At 59.3% G+C, this 19,917-nt stretch overlaps 1 protein-coding gene across 3 annotated transcripts in view; it reads left to right on the top strand.

The window, feature by feature from the left end:
• Positions 1–19,917, top strand: part of DOT1L (DOT1 like histone lysine methyltransferase) — a 72,484-nt gene that overhangs the window by 40,351 nt on the left and 12,216 nt on the right. For all 3 annotated transcript variants that reach the window (XM_030795874.1, XM_030795875.1, XM_030795876.1), the window contains exons 9-23: positions 2,037–2,116; positions 6,638–6,706; positions 7,483–7,589; positions 8,839–8,880; positions 10,302–10,412; positions 10,522–10,756; positions 10,961–11,074; positions 11,613–11,704; positions 13,407–13,508; positions 13,710–13,847; positions 14,328–14,453; positions 16,140–16,624; positions 16,813–16,948; positions 17,631–17,777; positions 19,669–19,783. In XM_030795874.1, coding sequence (XP_030651734.1) covers positions 2,037–2,116; positions 6,638–6,706; positions 7,483–7,589; positions 8,839–8,880; positions 10,302–10,412; positions 10,522–10,756; positions 10,961–11,074; positions 11,613–11,704; positions 13,407–13,508; positions 13,710–13,847; positions 14,328–14,453; positions 16,140–16,624; positions 16,813–16,948; positions 17,631–17,777; positions 19,669–19,783 — 2,099 coding nt within the window. The remainder of the gene's footprint in view (positions 1–2,036; positions 2,117–6,637; positions 6,707–7,482; positions 7,590–8,838; positions 8,881–10,301; positions 10,413–10,521; positions 10,757–10,960; positions 11,075–11,612; positions 11,705–13,406; positions 13,509–13,709; positions 13,848–14,327; positions 14,454–16,139; positions 16,625–16,812; positions 16,949–17,630; positions 17,778–19,668; positions 19,784–19,917) is intronic.

Genomic DNA, 19,917 nt, shown 5'->3' with positions numbered 1-19,917 from the left:
GCATTCCTCGTCCTCCCCGCATTCCTCGTCCTCCCCGCATTCCTCGTCCTCCCCGCATTCCTGTCCTCCCCACATTCGTCGTCCTCCCCGCATTCCTCCCCATTCCTCGTCCTCCCCGCATTCCTCGTCCTCCCCGCATTCCTCGTCCTCCCCGCATTCCTCGTCCTCCCCGCATTCCTCGTCCTCCCCGCATTCCTCGTCCTCCCCGCATTCCTCGTCCTCCCCGCATTCCTCGTCCTTCCCTCATTCCTCGTCCTCTCCACGCCCGTCATTCTCCCTGCATTCCTCGTCCTCCCCCATTCCTCGTCCTCCCCGCATTCCTCGTCCTTCCCTCATTCCTCGTCCTCTCCACGCCCGTCATTCTCCCTGCATTCCTCATCCTCCCCCATTCCTCGTCCTCCCCGCATTCCTCGTCCTTCCCTCATTCCTCGTCCTCTCCACGCCCATCATTCTCCCTGCATTCCTCATCCTTCCCTCATTCCTCGTCCTCCCCACATTCCTCGTCCTCCCCCATTCCTCATCCTCCCCACATTCCTCGTCCTCCCCACATTCCTCGTCCTCCCCACATTCCTCGTCCTTCCCTCATTCCTCGTCCTCTCCACGCCCGTCATTCTCCCTGCATTCCTCGTCCTCCCTGCTCCCCTCATTCTCCCCGTGCCCCTCTTCCCTGCATTCCTCATCCTCCCCATGCCCCTTGTCCTCCCCGCACCCCTCATCCTCCCCGCCCCCTCGCTCCTGCTGTCTTCCCTGTGCTCTTCTTCCTCGGGTGTGCTCGTGGCTTGTGGTTGAGTGTCCCCCATGGACAGGGTTTGGGGAACAAGTAGAAAATGGGGGTTTCTTTTCCCAAAAGGTTCCTAGGTTTGCTCTCCTGTGTGAACTTCCATTTGGGTTGGGGTGCTGTGCCCGCCGGTGGGTGTTCTGCCATCTGGAGGGAATCGTGCTGACCCCGTGGTGTCCCCATCCCATGGGGTGGTGGTGGCAGCGCAGGGGGACCCGCAGCGGTCAGGCCGTGATTGCTGTCTTGTAACAAACTCTTAAGAAGCCGAGAGATTTCTGGTATCCCGTTGACTTCTGGCCTTGGCCCAGGCTCTCACAGTTCCTCTCCAGGAGCTGCCAGCCTCGCTGCCTTGTCAGGCAGCCCCAGCCCTAGGCTCAGCCTGTTCTGGCTCCAGGCACAGCGTGCAGGTCTTGACCAGGAGGGACTCCTCCCACAGGCTGCCCACTGGTTGTGGGACCTTGCACTCTATCTGGCCTCAGCTTGTTTTCCCTTTCCTGGGTCTGACCCACGATGGTGGTGGCTTTGGAGGTGGGCATCATGGAGCTTCCTTCTCTGAACACCCAGTTACCCAGGTCTTTCTGGCTCACGCCACTCAGCCGCCTTGGCCACCTGAGCTCAGCCAACCTCGGCCACCTGAGCTCAGCCAACCTCAAATCTAGCCTCCCGAGGTGCAGTCCTGAGTGGGGAACACAGGCAGCCCCAGGACCCTCATTTGAGGATGGGTGGCCTGGGAAAGCTGCACTGGGCCTGCAAGGCATCCTGTGGTTCCCCTGTCCTTGCCAGGGTGTCTGAAACGCTGCCAAGGCTGCCTCACCTGGGGCCCGTTGTCGGCGGTCTCTGCAGCAGTTGAGCGGGAGCCTCTGCTTGGCGTCCCCTGTTGCAGTCTAGCCCCGTGCTGGGCCTTGTTTTTGGCCACCCGCCTTCTTCTCTTGGCCTGTGGGTCCTTCACGGCCGCTCTTCCCACCTTGTGTGGGCTGCACGTGAACCTCCCCAGATCACTGGACTCCAAGATTCACAATAAGAGACTTGGTCACGAATCCCGCCCCTCTGTTTTTGGCCCCACTCAGAAGAGGCCGCAGTTGCCTTTTCCCTGCACCTGAAACCCACGGTGTGTGCTCAGCTGTGTGGGCTCAGCCCTGGAGGTGGCAGGCGGGTGTGGGCAGGGCCTAGCACCGACAGCAGCGGTTGTTGGCTACACTGGGTGGCTGTGCCCGTGAGACGAGCCTTCATGGCACTGAACTGGAGTATTGTTTTGCAGTGTTATATTTGTGAATAATTTTGCCTTTGGTCCTGAGGTGGATCACCAGCTGAAGGAGCGGTTTGCAAACATGAAGGAAGGTAAGGCGCTCTCCTCGCCTATCTGTGCTGGTGTGACATGATTGAGGAAGGGCGGCCAGGAGGTCCCCGCAGGGTGTCCTGCAGAAGGCAGCTCAGACTTGGGGTCTTTAGTCCCCTTGGAGCCAGGTGGTCTTTCTTCATGCTTTTTGTTTCTTTTTTTATTGAGACAGTTCTGCTCTGTCACCCAGGCTGGAGTGTAGTGGCACAATCTCTGCTCACTGCAACCTCCGCCTCCCAGGTTCAAGCGATTCTTCTGCATCAGTCTCCCGAGTAGCTGGGACTACGGGTCTGTGCCACCATGCTCAGCTAATTTTTTTTATTTTATTTATTTTTTGAGACGGAGTCTCACTGTGTCCCCCAGGCTGTAGTGCAGTGGCGCGATCTCAGCTCACCGCAACCTCTGCCTCCCAGGGTCAAGCAATTCTCCTGCCTCAGCCTCCCAAGTAACTGGGATTACAGGCACCTGCCACCATGCCTGGCTAATTTTTGTACTTTTAGTAGAGACGGGGTTTCACCGTGTTGGCCAGGCTGGTCTCGAACTCCCGACGTCAGGTGATCTGCCCGCCTCAGCCTCCCAAAATTTTGGGATTACAGGTGTGAGCCATCGTGCCCAGCCCTGGAACCTTCTTGAGTTGAGCCTGCAGCTTGCTTATGGCCAGCTGACCACCCAGGGGCAAGAGTCCCCTTTATTCTTGATCTAAGCACATGGAACTTGGTGTCCGTGCTGAGCAGGAGTGGGGCTCTCAGCTGTTTTGTTTTCTCCCTCCGGAGAAAGGTCACCAGGCCTGTGCAGGGCCCTTCATGCTGTTTTCTGAACCGCAAGCCCTGGTGTAGTTTCAGGAGCGGAGAACTCAGCCCATGACATCGATTCCAGTCCTGCAGTCGAGGGTGGGACCCAGACCACACTCTGTGGACTGCCCCTTCCCTAAACACGGAGACTGAGCCTGCCATTGTCTCCCAACCCCTGCCAGCCCTCCAGCAGGACGTAGGACTTCAGGGGGTTGTGCTGCCTGCCTTCCTAGGCTCTCCACCAAGCCCAGCAGCAAGCACCACCTCATCTGTGTCCTGGCGGACGTGGCTTCCAAAGCCACTGCTGGGCTCGAAGACAGGCACTCTGGGGGTACCCCCTCTTCCTCCCAACTGCTCCCCACCTGTCCTCTCTAGGGAGGCCTCCAGAGGCTAGGGGAGAACAGTGGTGGGCTCCTCAGGCCTCCCAAACAAAACCCAGAGGGTCTGCAGCTGCCTTCAGCACCAACGTCCTACAACCTGGGGGCTTGGGGGGTGCTTGTGTGCCTGTGTCTGTGTGTGTGTGTCTGTGTCTCTGTGCATGCCTGTATCTCTGTGTGTGTGCCCGTGCGCCTGTGTGTCTGTTGGCGTGTCTCTGTGTGCGTGCCTGTGCGTGCCTGTGTCTGCATGTCTGTGCCTGTGTGCATGCCTCTGTGTGTGTGTGCCCGTGTGCCTCCGTGTCTATGTATGTGTCTGCTTGTTTGTCTGTGTGTGTGCATGCATGCCTGTGTCTCTGCGCATCTGTGTGCCTTGCGAGTTTGTTTGCATATCTGTGTGTGTGTGTACGTGTGGCAGTGGTGTTTCTGACTTATCTTAGAACCACATGAGGACACCATGCTCCCCCGTCCAGTTGCCCCCACACCCCAGCAGCACTCCGGGCCTCCCTGCATCCTGCAGCTGCATGCAGGAAGGCAGCAGTGGCTGCAGGCAGCTCCTGTCACCCCCTCCATGGTCCCTGTACCCACTGCCTTAGAACGCCTCATCTGGCTGTTTCTTGCCAGCTTTCTCTGCACGCTCAGACGTGGTGGCTGAGTCAGGGTACTGCAGTGGTGTCTTCTGTCCTGTCACTCCCTGTTTTGAACGTGTCCAGTGAAGGGCAGGTGGCCAGCAGTGCTCATTCTAGGGGCCCTGATGGTCTGAGACGTGCCCATGAGCATCTTTTAGCCTGGCTCTGCAACCATTAGACGTGGCCCTGCTCGTGTTTGAGGTCCTCTCGTAGGGATACTGGCCTAACCTGTATGCCCAGCCTGGCCGTGGAACCGTGCTTCCTGCTCCTCCTGAGGGGAGTGGTGTGTAGAATGCCAGGCCTGGGCTGGCATGGCGTCCAGGGGAGGAGAGCTGGGATGGCAGGGTATGCGTGTGTTTAAATGGATCCATTTTGACTTTTAATTTTTTTTTTTTTTTTTTTGAGACGGAGTGTCACTCTGTCACCCAGGCTGGAGTGCAGTGGCACAATTTCTGGTCACTGCAAGCTCCGCCTCCCGGGTTCACGCCATTCTCCCGCCTCAGCCTCCCGAGTAGCTGGGACTACAGGTGCCCGCCACCACACCCGGCTAATTTTTTTGTGTTTTTAGTAGAGACGGGGTTTCACCGTGTTAGCCAGGATGGTCTCGATCTCCTGACCTCGTGATCCGCCCGCCTCGGCCTCCCAAAGTGCTGGGATTACAGGCATGAGCCACCGCGCCCCACCCACATTTTGACTTTTATGATTATCTTCTTTATATATGTAAAAACAGAAGGCTGTGTTTCTCTCAGTCCTGTGAAGTTTGGCTCCTAAAAGTATTAACACGAAGTTCTTCCTGCAGCGTACACAAGATGGCCCCATAGTGACTGTTGATAGTGATACTGACTTAGCAGCAGCCTTGCAGGTGCCTGGCTAACTTTTTTTGTATTTTTAGTAGAGACGGGGTTTCACCGTGTTGGTCAGAGTGAGGCTGAAGGTGTACATCCGGTCTGTTTGTCTTTGCATTTATCACTGACGGTCAGTTAGAATCCTAGGGTTCAGAGGTATTTGAAATAATTCTTTTGCATAACTGTTTCCAGTTTGCATCTACAGTTAGGTTTTGTTCCTGTTTGTGTACGGCTTGGGGGTTTGCTCTCTCTGCCTCTCAAACCTTAGTTTTTTGTTTTTGTTTTTGTTTTTGTTTTGAGACAGGGTCTCCATCCTTGGCCCAGGCTGGAGTGCACTGGTGTGATCATAGCTCCCTGCAGCCTTGACCTCCTGGGCTCAAGTGATCCTCCTCCCCCAGCCTACCAAGTAGCTGGGATCACAGGCATGTACCATCATGCCCAGCTAATTTTTTATTTTAATTTTTTGTAGAGATGGGGTCTCCCTATGTCCCAGGCTGGTCTGAAACTTCTGGCTAATCTGCCCGCCTTGGCCTCCCATAATGCTGGGTTTACAGGCGTGAGCCTCTGCACCTGGCAGTGTAGTGGGTTTTTTTTCTTTTGAGGCAGTCTCTCTCTCTGTCGCCCAGGCTGGAGTGCAGTGGCGTGATCTCGACTCACTGCAGCTTCCACCTCCCGGGTTCAAGTGATTCTCCTGCCTCAGCCTCCCGAGTAGCTGGGATTACAGGCACAAGCCACCACCCCTGGCTAATTTTTGTATTTTTAGTAGAGACGGGGTTTCACCATGTCGGCCAGGCTGGTGTCGATCTCTTGACCTTGTGATCTGCCCACCTTGGCCTCCCAAAGTGCTGGGATTATAGGTGTGAGCCACCACGCCCGGCCAGCGTAGTGGGGTTTGAAGAAACTGCTGTACACACAGTTGGCTGGCCTTGCCTTCCTCGTTTAACAGGAAATCCCGGGAATCACATTGGACCGCGCAAGCTCCTTTCCTGGACACATCTTGTAGCAATGGCTGCCCAGGGCTCTTCCACAGCCGCGTCCCCAGCTGGGCTGAGTTACTCCTGTTTCGGGAGGTTCCTCTGCAGAGCCCATTTCACGCGGGGAAGCCCTGGCTCAGGGTCCAGGCTGCTGCAGTTTTGTGAGGACTTGAGAACCTTTTTTTTTTTTTTTTTGAGACGTAGTCTTGCTCTATCATCCAGGCTGGAGTGCAGTGGCGCCATCTCAGCTCACTGCAAGCTCCGCCTCCCGGGTTCACGCCATTCTCCTGCCTCAGCCTGCTGAGTAGCTGGGACTACAGGTGCCCACCACCACGCCCAGCTAATTTTTTTATTTTTAGTAGAGACGGGGTTTCACCATGTTAGCCAGGATGGTCCTGGTCTCCTGACCTCATGATCCACTGGCCTCGGCCTCCCAAAGTGCTGGGATGACAGGCATGATCCACTGCACCCCGCTGAGAATGTTTTTTAAAGAAGCATTATTTGTAGGAGGTTGGGCATGGTGGTTCACTTGAGGCCAGGAGTTCCAGACCAGCCTGGCCAGCAGGGTGAAACCCACTCTCACTAACAATACAAAAATTAGCCAGGGGTGGCAGTGTGCGCCTGTAATCACAGCTGCTCGCGAGGCTGAGGCAGGAGAACCGCTTGAATCAGGGAGGTGGAGGTTGCAGTGAGCTGGGAGACTGTCTCAAAAAAAAAAAAAAAAGTTATTTGTAGGATAGGCTTAAACTTGGAAGGTGTTTCCTAGTGTTGCTTGTAGGCAGGTGGACAGGACCCAGAGCCCAGCGTGTGTGTGTGTTCCGTGTCATCGTTCCTTCTCTGTCACCTTGAGTGGTGTCTGCTCTTCTGTTTCCTCTCCCCTGTGTGGCAGTAAGCAGTGTCTGTGTTTCAGGTGGCAGAATCGTGTCCTCGAAACCCTTTGCACCTCTGAACTTCAGAATAAACAGTAGAAACTTGAGTGGTAAGAAACTCTCATGTTGTTAATGATTAACACGGGTAATTTTAACCATCTGACATGCAGTATTCCTAGGTCCCTCTTCCTTGACCCTGTGGACACTGGGGCTGGATCCTTCTGTGGGGTGGGGCTGTCCTGGGCAGTGCAGGGTGCTGAGCAGTGTCCCTGGCGTCCACCCTCTCCATGCCAGGAGCACCCCTGGTCGTGACAACCACACACGTCCTCATAGAGCACTGTGTGCCATGGGGGTAGAATCACTCCTGGGGGAGACACCGGCTTCGAGGGGAGGCGTGAAGGATTTACGGGACTTTTGTGGACAGAGACAGGCCCGGGGTGGGAGGGAGCCGGCCCCTGCTGCGCCCCCTGCCTGCCTCGCTGTGCTGCGTGCTCTGTCAGCTCCCTGCCCTGCGGGGCAGCACAGCCTCCTCTGAGGGGCTTCCCTGAGGAGCGCCCACCCAGGAGGTGCCTGTGTTGCTGGGTGCTGGCCGTTCTTGCAGCCATGATCTAAGTCGCTTCCAGATCTTCTCCCCCTCCTTTTCCATGCCACTCAGCTGGCTTTGTGGCTGTTTTCCTGAGGTTGGAGGGGCCCAGGCCAGGTGTTGTTGAATGGTGCACCTCCCTGGGCCGGCCTCTGTGGGCCACTGTGGCCCGACTCAGTGAGGAAGAAGAGGGAAGACATGCAGCTCAGGCTTCTGTCCCCACGCCTGCCCTTGGGTGGGTGAGGTCTGCATGGAGGGGCTGTGGGCAAGCGCAGGCCCCAGCCTCACCTGTGGCTTCCGCAGACATCGGCACCATCATGCGCGTGGTGGAGCTCTCGCCCCTGAAGGGCTCGGTGTCGTGGACGGGGAAGCCAGTCTCCTACTACCTGCACACTATCGACCGCACCATAGTGAGTATCTCGCAGCGCCCCAGCCACGGTGCTGTCCTGGTCTTCCACCCCGCCCACGTCACACCTCCCTCCTTTCTCATGTGGCCTCTGAGACCCTCCCCCAAGAGCCCTCAACGCCCCCGCCCCTGAGCTCAGGCCCAGCTCCTCAAGGCCCCTCAGTACTGCTCGCACCGCAGGACCCACCAGGGTCCTCCCAGGCGCTGGGCGTGTCCTGGGTGAGGGCTGAGTGCTGTCTGCCCTAGTCTACCCTCAGCTCCTGGGGTGGGGCAGGGCCATCAGAGTGATGCATGATCATAAGGGTCCTGGCTGCCATATCCAGAGACCCCTGTGAACAGGAGTCCCACGTCCCTGTTCCCACCTCCCTCCATGTGAGAGGGTCCTGAGCGGGGAGACACCAGGGTCCATGGGTGGGGTCTGGGATGCTTCTTCCCTGCCTGTGTTCCCCAGGGTCCTCTGACACGGCCCTGGGCCAGTGTGCGGCCTGCCTGCCTCCCACGGTGCTTCCCCCATGGCACAAGTATCCTGAGCCTCCTGGCATGTGGGCAGCGCCGGCCCTCCAGGGCTGGGAGGCTTCCCCTGATCTCTTTCCTGTCCTTTGGTTGGGCACTCTGTTCCTGTTATTGGGGTAGCAGTGGTTTTCCTTGCAGCGGTGCTGGTGTGTCTAGACCCTCACTGTCCAGTGCTCGGAGCTTCCACTAGAGCCTTCGTGGGGAGCGCTGGTGCTGTCTGGGGACCGACAGCCCCAGGCAGATGCACCGCGCCCTCCCACTGCTCCCCCGAGGGCCCTGGGACGAGAGGCATGGTGAGCTGAGGCTGAGGCTCTGGGGGCTTGGCCTACCGTGTGGCCCCCACCCCCACACAGTGCTGCTGCTTTAGCTGTCCTGGCACCGACGCCCTCGGTGCAGCCCCTTGCCTTCTCCTCTGAGGCGGGCACGGTGCTTCTGTGCAGAAAGCCCTCCCTCTTCCAGAAGCAGAGACACATCCCACGGCCCTGTGTCTGTTCTGAAGGCTTAAACCAGCCCCGCCCACCGGTCGCGTGCTGGTGAATTGAGGGTGACGCCCCGCCACAGCTGGGTTAGTCACATCCGCATTTGCCGCTGGGGGGCTCCAGCTGCATGCCTGCTGTCCGCAGATACCAGAACAGCCTCCCCTGCCACCGTCCAGGGAGCTGATGTTACCTGGGTATCCAGACAAATTCGAACAGAGATTGGGACTCCCTTCTAATAAGAGTTCTCTTTCTTCTTTTTAGCTTGAAAACTATTTTTCTAGTCTGAAAAACCCAAAACTCAGGGTAAGTTTGTGTGTTTTTTCTCTTGGGTTAATAACACACATGCACTGATGTGGGGAAACAGAAAGCCGTGTGCAGCCGGGTTCAGGAGCCATGACTGGAGCACAGCCCTGCCGCCCCTCGGGGCCCGGCCCAGTGCCCTTTCCCGCCTCCTTCCTCCTGCTCCCCACTGTCACTCCTGGTCTTCTCCCTACCCTTTCCTGCCTGTCCTCCCCCTCTTCCTCTCCTCTCTCGGCCCTTTTCTCTCACCATTCAATCTCTCTCTCTCTCCCACCCTCCCTCTCCGTTTCTCTCTCTCTCCCACCCTCTCTCTGGCTCTCTCTCTCTTTCCGTGCTTTGCCTTGTCTTTGATGGTTTGGCCTGGGCCATCCTTCTCCTTGTTAATACCTATTTTTGGGGAGGTGGCTTGGGTTAGTTTTGGTGATGGGGTGAGTTGCACTGAAGGGCTGGGTGGGTGAAAAGCTTGTGCATCACTGCTGGCTGCCCCCTCTTGAGGCCTGGGGGGCCACACATGTGTGCTTGTCCCACTCTAGGTGCCGAGTGCAGCCCCTGGGCCCCCGCGCCCTGCACGCGCTGCACCGTCGGAGGCAGGGCTGTCCTCTCCTCTCCCACCTTAAAGCAGCGGTGGGAAAGCCTGGCTCGGGAGCCACAGTGGCCGCCCTGCCCGCTGGCACTTCTGCAGCCTCAGACTTGCCTGCTTATTTGCCACCGAAGCTGGGAGGATTTTTGTCCAGGCGTCCTTTCCTTTTGGAGGGTCAGACAAGACCAGCGTGCGGAGAACCCTATACAGGAAGGGCTCTGTCACTGCCTGGATTTGTAGCCAGGGCAGGGTTCCAACCCGGCCTCAGAGCGTGGTACCCCTCGGGGGCCCTCTGTCCTTCCCGCCATGCTTTAGGGGGATGTGGGTCTTCCCTGGAGAGCAGGGAACAGCCCGAGGTGGCCGGCGCACTCTGTGTTCTCCTTCCCGGGGGTCGCGCCCTCCACTAACTCTCACATCAGAGAACTTGTGCACGGCCTCCCACACGTGGGTCTTGGTGCCTTTCGAAGAGAGGAGAGAGGGCAGGGGAGGCTGCGGGCTGTGGCTTCTAGGTCCTGCTGCCTGAGGGGCTTCTCATCTCCTGTCTTGGATGTGGTTCTTTCTCTCTGTGGCTCGCAGTCTGGCTTCTTACTGACGGGCATCTGTGATTGTGGGAGTGGCTGTGAATGCCATCATCCGTGCCCACGGGTCACGTCCTGGCCTGCGGGGCCCCAAGCAGCCCACTGCTGTCTCTGGGTCTCAGTTTCCTGATTTGTGCCACAGAGGACTTGCAGTGGACAGAGTTGGGCCTCTGGCCCCCTCGAGTCTGAGCTCCACGTGCCTCTCGGTGCAGGAGGGTTGTGGGCAGCGCTGGGGCTTCCTGTGGCTCAACCTGCTCTCCTTCCAGGAGGAACAGGAGGCAGCCCGGCGCCGCCAGCAGCGCGACAGCAAGAGCAATGCAGCCACGCCCACTAAGGGCCCAGAGGGCAAGGTGGCCGGCCCCGCGGACGCCCCCATGGTAAGGCCCCAGCCTGGCTCCTACTGCTGGAGGGCACCCGCCCCCTGCCCGGGAGACCCCATTGGCAGAGGGCTCTGCGCCCACCCCATTCTTCCCTTGTGTCCTCCAGGACTCTGGTGCTGAGGAAGAGAAGGCGGGAGCAGCCACCGTGAAGAAGCCGTCTCCCTCCAAAGCCCGCAAGAAGAAGCTAAACAAGAAGGGGAGGAAGATGGCCGGCCGCAAGCGTGGGCGCCCCAAGAAGATGAACACTGCAAACCCCGAGCGGAAGCCCAAGAAGAACCAAACTGCACTGGATGCCCTGCACGCTCAGACCGTGTCTCAGACGGCGGCCTCCTCACCCCAGGGTGAGCCACCCCCACGCCACGGCCCCCGCTCTCCCCGACTGTGGATGCCTGGGGTCCCCTCTGCTGGGACGCTGCCCTCCTGAGCCCCGGGTGTTCAGGGTATCCGTGGAGCCTCCCTGGTGTGGCTGTGCCTTCAGGGTGGCCCCATCCTAAGGGGTTGTTGGGCACCTGCCCTGTGCTGACGCCTGCCCTCCGCTCTCCCAGATGCCTACAGATCCCCTCACAGCCCGTTCTACCAGCTACCTCCGAGCGTGCAGCGGCACTCCCCCAACCCGCTGCTGGTGGCGCCCACCCCGCCCGCGCTGCAGAAGCTGCTAGGTGAGCCCATGCGAGGCATCCGGCGGAGGGTTCTCGGCTTGGGGTCATCCCAGGAGGACCATGGGTTGTGACGTTGACCTCTTAGCAGCCCCCGTGACCCGCCTGCTGGACCCCACTGAAGTTCACCCAGGGTTGGGGTCTGCCTGCCGCAGGGGTCAGTAGAGGCTCAGATGCAGCCCGTGGGTTGTCTGTGGTCTTACCCAGGAGATGCTGGGTGACACTTGGGACATCTGCGATTGTCATAACTTAGGGGTGCTGCTGGCACAGGGTGGGTGCAGGCCAGGGATGCTGCTCAGGGCCCTGCAGTGCCCAGGATGGCCCCACGCAGTGAACAGTTGGCTGTGCAGGGGTCAGAGGGCCTGAGTGCTCTGCGAGCTTGGGGCATGTGGCGTGGGCCCCGCCGGGCTCTGCTGAGCTCCTGCCTCTTGAGCGCCTGACACCTGCCGAGGCCTGGGACTCGTTCTCAAGGGCTGCTCCCGCCTCTTCCCTCTCAGTCCCAGCTGCTCTCTTCTCACCTGCGTTCCGCCTCTCTTCCCAGAGTCCTTCAAGATCCAGTACCTGCAGTTCCTGGCATACACAAAGACCCCCCAGTACAAGGCCAGCCTGCAGGAGCTGCTGGGCCAGGAGAAGGTGGGTCCTGGCCCCCTTGGCATTCCGCCTTCCCGCACAGAGGCGGGTCGTTCCTATTCCTGGGCGTCTGTCCCCTGTGGCAGAGGCCCTGGAGCGCAGGCCTGAGTGGGCTCCCTCCTCTGCTCACCTGCTATGAGAAACAAACCTACCCGTTTAAACCCAAAGAATGGACTGAGAGACCCGGAAAACAGCGAAAATGAGACTTTTAGTCATGGTTTTGCAAGACCTGGTGTCTGATAGGCACACCCAGCACAGTTTGAACAAGCAACTTACCCCCTAGTGCACAGGTCCCTCCCCCGGTTCCTCAAAGGCGAGTACTGTGAGGTCACAGTCTTCCTGGACGTCGCCTATTGGTTGTTCGGCAGGGGCTGGAGTGCAGTGGCGCGATCTCAGCTCACTGTAAGCTCCGCCTCCTGGGTTCACGCCATTCTCCTGCCTCAGCCTCCCGAGTAGCTGGGACTACAGGCGCCCGCCACCACATCCAGCTAATTTTTTGTATTTTTAGTAGAGACGGTGTTTCACTGTGTTGGCCAGGATGGTCTTGATCTCCTGATCTCGTGATCCTCCCACCTCGGCCTCCTGAAGTGCTGGGATTACAGGCGTGAGCCACCGCGCCCGGCTGTAGGTGCTTTCTTTAGGGTTGTCCTGCTGCATTTTGTGCATTGCAATCCCAGTCAGCTCAGGGGCTCTTCAAGGATTTGACTTATGATCTAAGTAGCTGGGCAGGCTGGTAAGAACAGACAAAGCCAGCTCTTTTGCAGGCTGGTAAACCTTCATCTTAGACTAAACTTCTTTGGTTCGGGTGAGAGCAACTAAGCGGGGGAAAGGGGGGGCAGGGGAGGCTGACAAGCAGGCATCAGCGATCCAGGCAGGGGCCTAGTACATGCTGTCTCTTCTGTAGTTTGCTGACCTAAGCCAATTCAAGGCAGTTTGTCCTGGAAATGGACCACCGTATACATGATTTCCTTCACCTGAGGTCCTGGCTGTGGGGCCCCGCCCTGGGAGCCTTGGAGGACCAGCTTCAGTGGGGAGCTAGGGCCGGGCTATGGGGTAGAAGTTCTGGCGGCCCAGAGATAACTCCAGAAGCCGTTGGAGCCACAAGGTCGGCTGTCCCTGAGCCCTGGTTTGCATTTTGGACTTTGGTTTTGCTTTAAAAAAAAAAAAATGCTTATAGCGTGCTTTGAGCACATATGCACATGCATTGCTCCCTGTGTAGCTGACAGCATGCCTGGGCTGGGGCCCTGTTCTCTGCTGGTGTCTGAAGGTTGTCCTGTGTCAGTGGCTCCTGGGGTCTTCCCTTGGAGGTGGGCCTCCGGATGCTGAGTTTTTGCTGTTACGCTGCAGAAGGCTTCCTTGCAGATCCATGTGAAAAGTCCATCCCCTGGTATTGCCTTGGGATAAACTCCTTGGCATTGGCCGGCCTCTGCGTGGCTGGGGGCACTGCCCTGGCTGAGTCCGGGTGGGGTGGCAGGTGCCATCCCTCCAGCTGGCGAGAGTTCATCGCACTGAACCTGACGCAGAGCTGGTCCCCTCCCGCTGCGGCCTGAATGTTTCTTGGCATCTCAGCCCGGTGTGGGTCCCCTCAGGCGTGTCTGTCCTTGAGCGCGTCTGCAGGAAGCGTGAGAGGCAGGGTGTGGGCCCTCCCTGTGGGCCCTCAGTCACCTGCCCTGGCCCTTAGTCACCTGCCCTGTTTGTCCTGCAGGAGAAGAATGCCCAGCTCCTGGGCACGGCTCAGCAGCTCCTCAGCCACTGCCAGGCCCAGAAGGAGGAGATCAGGAGACTGTTCCAGCAAAAATTGGATGAGGTAATAGACCCCAGAGGGCAGGTGGCAGCTGGGGCGCAGCCTGGGGTGGCCCACGTCCGTTGGTATGGCTTCCTGTGGCTTCTTGTCTGCGCCTCTGTCCAGCTGTGTCCCAGGGGCTGGGCTGCAGGGGTGGTCATGCCTGGGGGCTTACTTCACCTTGGAGGTCACCAGCATGACCTCTACCCCGCCCCGTGTCCCCAGCTGGGCGTTAAGGCGCTGACCTACAACGACCTGATTCAAGCGCAGAAGGAGATCTCTGCCCATAACCAGCAGCTGCGGGAGCAGTCGGAGCAGCTGGAGCAGGACAACCGCGCGCTCCGCAGCCAGAGCTTGCAGCTGGTGGGTGCCGCAGTGCAGGGACAGGGACATGGAACCAGAGGGGCCCTGCCTGGGTGGGTGTGTCCTCTGCGGGCGGGAGGCTCTAGAAGGCCCGCCTCTGTCGTGGGGTTTGTTCCCAGACGAATCGTGCCACCTGTGAAAGCTTGTCCAGTGTGTCACAGCAGGCAGGCCTGGGCCCCTCGGCTGGATGGTTTCTCAGCGGCCCTGGGTGTCATGGAGCCACACTGGCAGGCTCGAGGTGTGGGGTCATGTGAGCATCCCCCCATCGTGGTGTGGGTGCTGGAGCTGCCTCATCTGTCCGTGAGGGGCCCCAGTCTCCGCTTGTTGCACATCCTCAGCCTGCTATTCCAGAAACGGGGTCTGTGCCCTAAGCACACAGGCTGTTGGCTGAGGCAGGCCCAGGGAACCCTGCTCTGAGAGTGTGGAGTGTGCTGGGCAGGCAGCCAGCCAGTCGCAACTGTCCCGTCCCTGTCCCCTCAGCTCAAGGCTCGCTGCGAGGAGCTGCAGCTGGACTGGGCCACGCTGTCTCTAGAGAAGCTGCTGAAGGAGAAGCAGGCCTTGAAGAGCCAGATCTCAGAGAAGCAGAGGCACTGCCTGGAGCTGCAGGTGGGCTGCGCGTGAGGCTGCACTCCGTGGTGTCCGAGCCTCTCCCATCAGCCTCCCTGTGATGGCGTTGAGCCTAGGGTGGTTGCGGTTGCAGCACCCGAGGAAGAAGGTGGAGGAGGACAGTTGGGTGGAGGCTTGTGGAACCTTCTGTCTTGGGCCACAGGCTGGCCGTGTGGATGGCTCCGCCTCACTCTAGCCCTCAGCTCTCGGGGGCATCTCGGGATTGCTTGACTGAATGCACAGCGCTAACCTAGGATTTCCTGATTTCCTGGCTGCCTCCTTGCAAATCATTTCTATAACAGTCATAGGGGAGAATTTGCTCATTAGAAAAATAGCTGGATTGGTGCAGGGGCTCATGCCTGTAATCCCAGCACCTTGGGAGGCCGAGGCGGGCAGATCACCTGAGGCTAGGAGTTGGAGACCAGCCTGGCCAACACAGTGGGACCCTGTCTCTAGCAAAAATACAAAAATTAGCCGAGTGTGGTGGTGTATGCCTGTAGTCCCAGCTCCCAGGGAGGCTGAGGCAGGAGTTCTGGCTCCCAGGATGGCATCCCCAAGGGCCATATTGAGGCAAAAAGGGCCGTGTTTGAGCCCGGGAGGTGGAGGCTGCAGCAAGCTGAGATTGCACCACTGCACTCCAGCCTGGGCGACAGAGCCAGGCCCCATCTGAAAAATGAATAGCTTGTACTTTCTGACACCAAGAAATGCATTCGTGGTGGCCGAGTAGAGGAAGTGTGGAGGAGGGTGTGCAGTGGGAAGGTGCTCTCCTCCCTGCTCCCAGGCAGGGGCAGGTGCTGGTGGGTGGTGCCCACAGCTGCCATGCAGCCTAGAAAGCAGCAGGTCACGGGCTTTGTTCCCAGAGCCCCGTCCCGTCGAGGCTGTGCCCGCCTGCTCACCTTACATGTCCCCAGCGTGGTTTCACTGTTGATAGACCTGGTGCCCTGTCGCCGGACCTCTGCTGCCCTTTCAAATGACTGCACCAAACCTTTGCTGCAAGGCTGTCCCTGGAGGTGGGCTGTCGTGGGCAACTGACAGACGTCGGGAAGAGCCACCCATGTGCTCCCGAGCTGCTCCCTCACGTGCGTGGCCCAGGCGAGCCTCACCAGCGTATGTTAGAGAAACGCAGGTCGCCGACCTCGTTACCACAGCCAGGCCCCGTGGGTCTGCCTGGAGTAGAGCCCTCGGGAAGAGCATATTTGGGTGCTGACCATTTTTGTCATAATCTTTTTTGTGTAATAAAAAAACAAAATGTGTTTGTTAAAAGAAAGGAAAGCAGGTAAACAGAACAGATAAACTAAAAGGAAGAAGCCCCTCTCAGACTCAGTGCCCGGGGAAGCTGCCACGCTCGAGCGGCGTGTCCCTCCGCAGGTTGTACACTTAGTAAAACTGGATGTTTTACACTTGGAGTCTATTTTGAGAGACGAGAGTGCTCTGTATCTTCCTGTTGCTCTTTTTGGAGAAGGTGCTTTCATGTCAGCAAAAATCATCCTCGGCCTCCACGTTACTTTATTTGATGCCCCCGGCTTCCCGACCCCGCCTCTAGGTGGTCGGCAGCTTTGGTTTTTCCATCCCACACAAGCAGCGGGGGTCCCGGCCACCCCTCCGGGTGTCCATCTGTGGCACGGTCTTGGGTCCCTGGTGTGGTCCCCAGGTGGGGCGGGCCTGACGCCATCTGTCCTCCTGCAGATCAGCATTGTGGAGCTAGAGAAGAGCCAGCGGCAGCAGGAGCTCCTGCAGCTCAAGTCCTGTGTGCCGCCTGACGACGCCTTGTCCCTGCACCTGCGTGGGAAGGGCGCCCTGGGCCGCGAGCTGGAGCCTGATGCCAGCCGGCTGCACCTGGAGCTGGACTGCGCCAAGTTCTCGCTGCCTCACTTGAGCAGCATGAGCCCGGAGCTCTCCATGAACGGCCAGGCTGCTGGCTATGAGCTCTGCGGCGCGCTGAGCCGGCCCTCGTCCAAGCAGAACACACCCCAGTACCTGGCCTCACCCCTGGACCAGGAGGTGGTGCCCTGCACCCCCAGCCATGGCGGCCGGCCACGCCTGGAGAAGCTCTCTGGCCTAGCCGCACCCGACTACACTAGGCTGTCCCCCGCCAAGATTGTGCTGAGGCGGCACCTGAGCCAGGACCACACGGTGCCCGGCAGGCCGGCCGCCAGTGAGCTGCACTCGAGGTGAGTGCCCTGGCGGGGTTGGAGGTCTGCACCTGGTGCCTGCCGACTCTGCCTGGTGTGCTCAGGCTGTCAGGGGTCCTCAGCAGGAGTGCATCTGTTGAGAACGAGGTGGGGAGGTGCTGGGCCAGGCCGCTGCCTCTGAGCGCCAGCCCACGGCCCTCGAGAGTGACTGCAGCTTCTCATTCCAGAGCTGAGCACACCAAGGAGAACGGCCTTCCCTACCAGAGCCCCAGCGTGCCTGGCAGCATGAAGCTGAGCCCTCAGGACCCGCGGCCCCTGTCCCCTGGGGCCTTGCAGCTTGCTGGAGAGAAGAGCAGTGAGAAGGTGTGGGCCGCAACCCCTGCCCGGAGCTCAGGGAGGTGCTTAGCAGAGGCGGCCTGAGCGAATTGCTAGCAGGAGGGGTTGTCCTAGTTGACCTTGGGGCACAGTGAGGTACTGGGGCTGACCTGGAGGAGGATGTTGTGGCTAAGTTGAGGGGCAGCCAGTAAGGACAGGTCACAGGTGACGCTGGGCAGGTGCCATGGAGGACGTGGGGTTTGTCAGGGTGTCCCTGGTGCCTCTCAGTTCTCAGTGACGGACGGCAAGTGCTGGTGGAGACGCAGAGCCCAGTTTGGGAAGCCGCTGCCCACGAGGACTGCCTGGGGGGCACTGGCCTGTGTGCACAGGGATGGAGAGGGAAGGACGGTGATGTTGCATGGACTTGGCAGTGATGGATGTGGGCCCTGGGAGGCTTGGTGGCCCCACAGGTGACTGCCCACCGAGCCGGGCTGGCAGGCTGGAGAGGACAGATGGGCATTGCTTTCAGACACCAGGAGCGTGCTGTGCCTCTGGAGTGTCCCAAAGCCGGTGTCCAGGAGGGCCTGACTGCGTGGGGAAGGTTGCAGGGCCTTGGCAGCCTGGGGGCCACCTTGAGAGAGCTGCAGCAGGGCCCCGTCCTGTGGCTGTGGTCCCTGTGTCCTGGAAGGGTTTGTTGACCCGCGACCGGGGGTCGGGCCTTCGTCTGCAGGGCCTGAGAGAGCGCGCCTACGGCAGCAGCGGGGAACTCATCACCAGCCTGCCCATCAGCATCCCGCTCAGCACCGTGCAGCCCAACAAGCTCCCGGTCAGCATCCCCCTGGCCAGCGTGGTGCTGCCCAGCCGCGCCGAGAGGGCGGTGAGTGGCTCCCAGGAGGCCGTCCCCAAGGGCCACGTTGAGGCAAAACAGTTTGGGGTGCTCGAGACCCGGCTTGCTTTGCGAAGTCTCACGCTGTAAAATGTCGAGCGTGAGGCAATGCAGTCAAGGTGGGCCGTCCAAAGCCGGGGCGTGTCCGGTGAGCTGGGCCATTGTTTTCCCCAGTCTTTTTCTTTCGGGTGAAAGGTAGGTGTGCAAGTGGAGAGGGCCTCACACCTCCTGGGTTGAGGAGGAGCTCAGAGGCCGACCTGGCTCCCAGCCTCACTCCTCACGAGGCCACATTGGCTGCCGTGGCCCCTGTCCTCACAGCCGTCTCTGGATTCTCCCACCCAGCGCTGTGCATGCAGAGAATCTCATCTTGTGTAGCATGGGTGGGATTTTCTGGGCATTGAACTATTTTTTAAAAATTGTGCGCTTCAAGTATACCCTTCAGTGGTTTTAAGCATTTTCTTTTTTTTTATTTTTATTTTTTTGAGATGGAGTCTCACTCTGTCACCCAGGCTGGAGTGCAGTGGTGCGATCTCGGCTCACTGCAAGCTCCGCCTCCCGGGTTCATGCCATTCTCCTGCCTCAGCCTCTCCGAGTAGCTGGGACTACAGGTGCCCGCCACCACGCCCGGTTAATCCCCGCCCCCACCAGCCGAGACGGAGTCTTGCTCTGTTGCCCAGGCTGGAGTGCAGTGGCACGATCTTGTGGTCTTGACTCACTGCAGCCTCCACCTCCTGGGTTCAAGCAGTTCTCCTGCCTCAGCCTCCCGAGTAGCTGGGATTACAGGCATGTGCCACCATACCCAGCTGATTTTTGTATTTTTAGTAGACACAGAGTTTCACCGTCTTGGCCAAGCTGGTCTCAAACTCCTGACCTCAGGTGATCCACCCACCTCAGCCTGCGAAATTGCTGGGATGACAGGCATGAGCTACCACACCCGGCCAATTTTTGTATTTTTAATAGAGGTGGAGGTTTTGCCATGTTGGCCAGGCTGGTCTCGAACTCCTGGCCTCAAGTCGATCCACCTGCCTCGGCCTCCCACAGTGCTGGGATTCCAAGTGTGAGCCCCCGTGCCCGGCCAGTTTTTTGTATTTTTATACACCTCTGTCTAATTCAGGACATTTTCTTCACCCTGGAAGAAGTGTTGCCCCCTCAGCAGTCACTCCCTAGTCGTCCCCCAGCCCCCAGGCCCCCAAATGCGCTCATGTCCGGGCCTGTCCCTCCTCTTGCCACGTGAGGGCATTCCCTGTGTGGACGGAGTGTGCCGTCTTCATCCGTGCCCAGTTGATGGACCCCAGCTTGACTCCCCGTTTTGGCGATTGCGCATCGTTCTGCTGTGAGCGCTGGGGTCCAGGTTTCTGTGTGGATGTAGGTTTGCTCTTTGGCCCATGTGGGAGTGGAGCTACTGGGTTCTGCAGTCACTCTACTGACCTTTGTTGGACTTGGAGTGTGGTGTGGGGAAGTGCGGGGAGTGGTGGCCGGCGGGTATGTTCTGAAGAGCGCCCTCCTCACCCCACCCGACTGCTGGCATTTGTCCGTGCTGCTCAGAGAACACAGCCGCTTTCCCGGTGAGGGCGGGCCATGGGTTGCTCGGATTGTGCCCAGTACTCCCTCCCCACAGCCAGACCCCGGGACTCCCACCTCCTGACCTCCCTGCCTCAGGCCCGTCACCCCATTCACACACAGGCACTGCGCACCCTCGCTGTGCCACTCGCCTGGGGCTCCGCTGAAGTTCCCCCACTGCCCTCTTCCTGCGCTGTACTGGATGGTGACCCCAGCGGCCTCCGCCAGCCAGCTGCAGCCCTCCACACTCACTATTTCCATCTGGGTTCTGGGTCTCCTGGGGCACCTGCTGCCCCTGACACACAGGGTTTTCTCTCTGCAGAGGAGCACCCCCAGTCCTGTGCTGCAGCCCCGTGACCCCTCGTCCACACTTGAAAAGCAGATTGGTGCTAATGCCCACGGTGCTGGGAGCAGAAGCCTTGCCCTGGCCCCCGCAGGTAACACCCCTCCTATGCCCTACCCTCAGGACTTGGCTGCTGCTGCTGCTCTTCAGGCAGGAGGGCCGGGTTGCTGGGAGCGGAACAGGGCTTCCTGGGGTGATCATGGGGGCTGCTGCCCCAAACCGCCACGC

The sequence above is a fragment of the Nomascus leucogenys genome, chromosome 17 (genome assembly GCF_006542625.1).
Source record: "Nomascus leucogenys isolate Asia chromosome 17, Asia_NLE_v1, whole genome shotgun sequence".
Classification (NCBI taxonomy): domain Eukaryota; kingdom Metazoa; phylum Chordata; class Mammalia; order Primates; family Hylobatidae; genus Nomascus; species Nomascus leucogenys.
The sequence above is the reverse complement of the archived record's forward strand: the minus strand, read 5'-3'. Positions and strand labels throughout refer to the sequence as shown.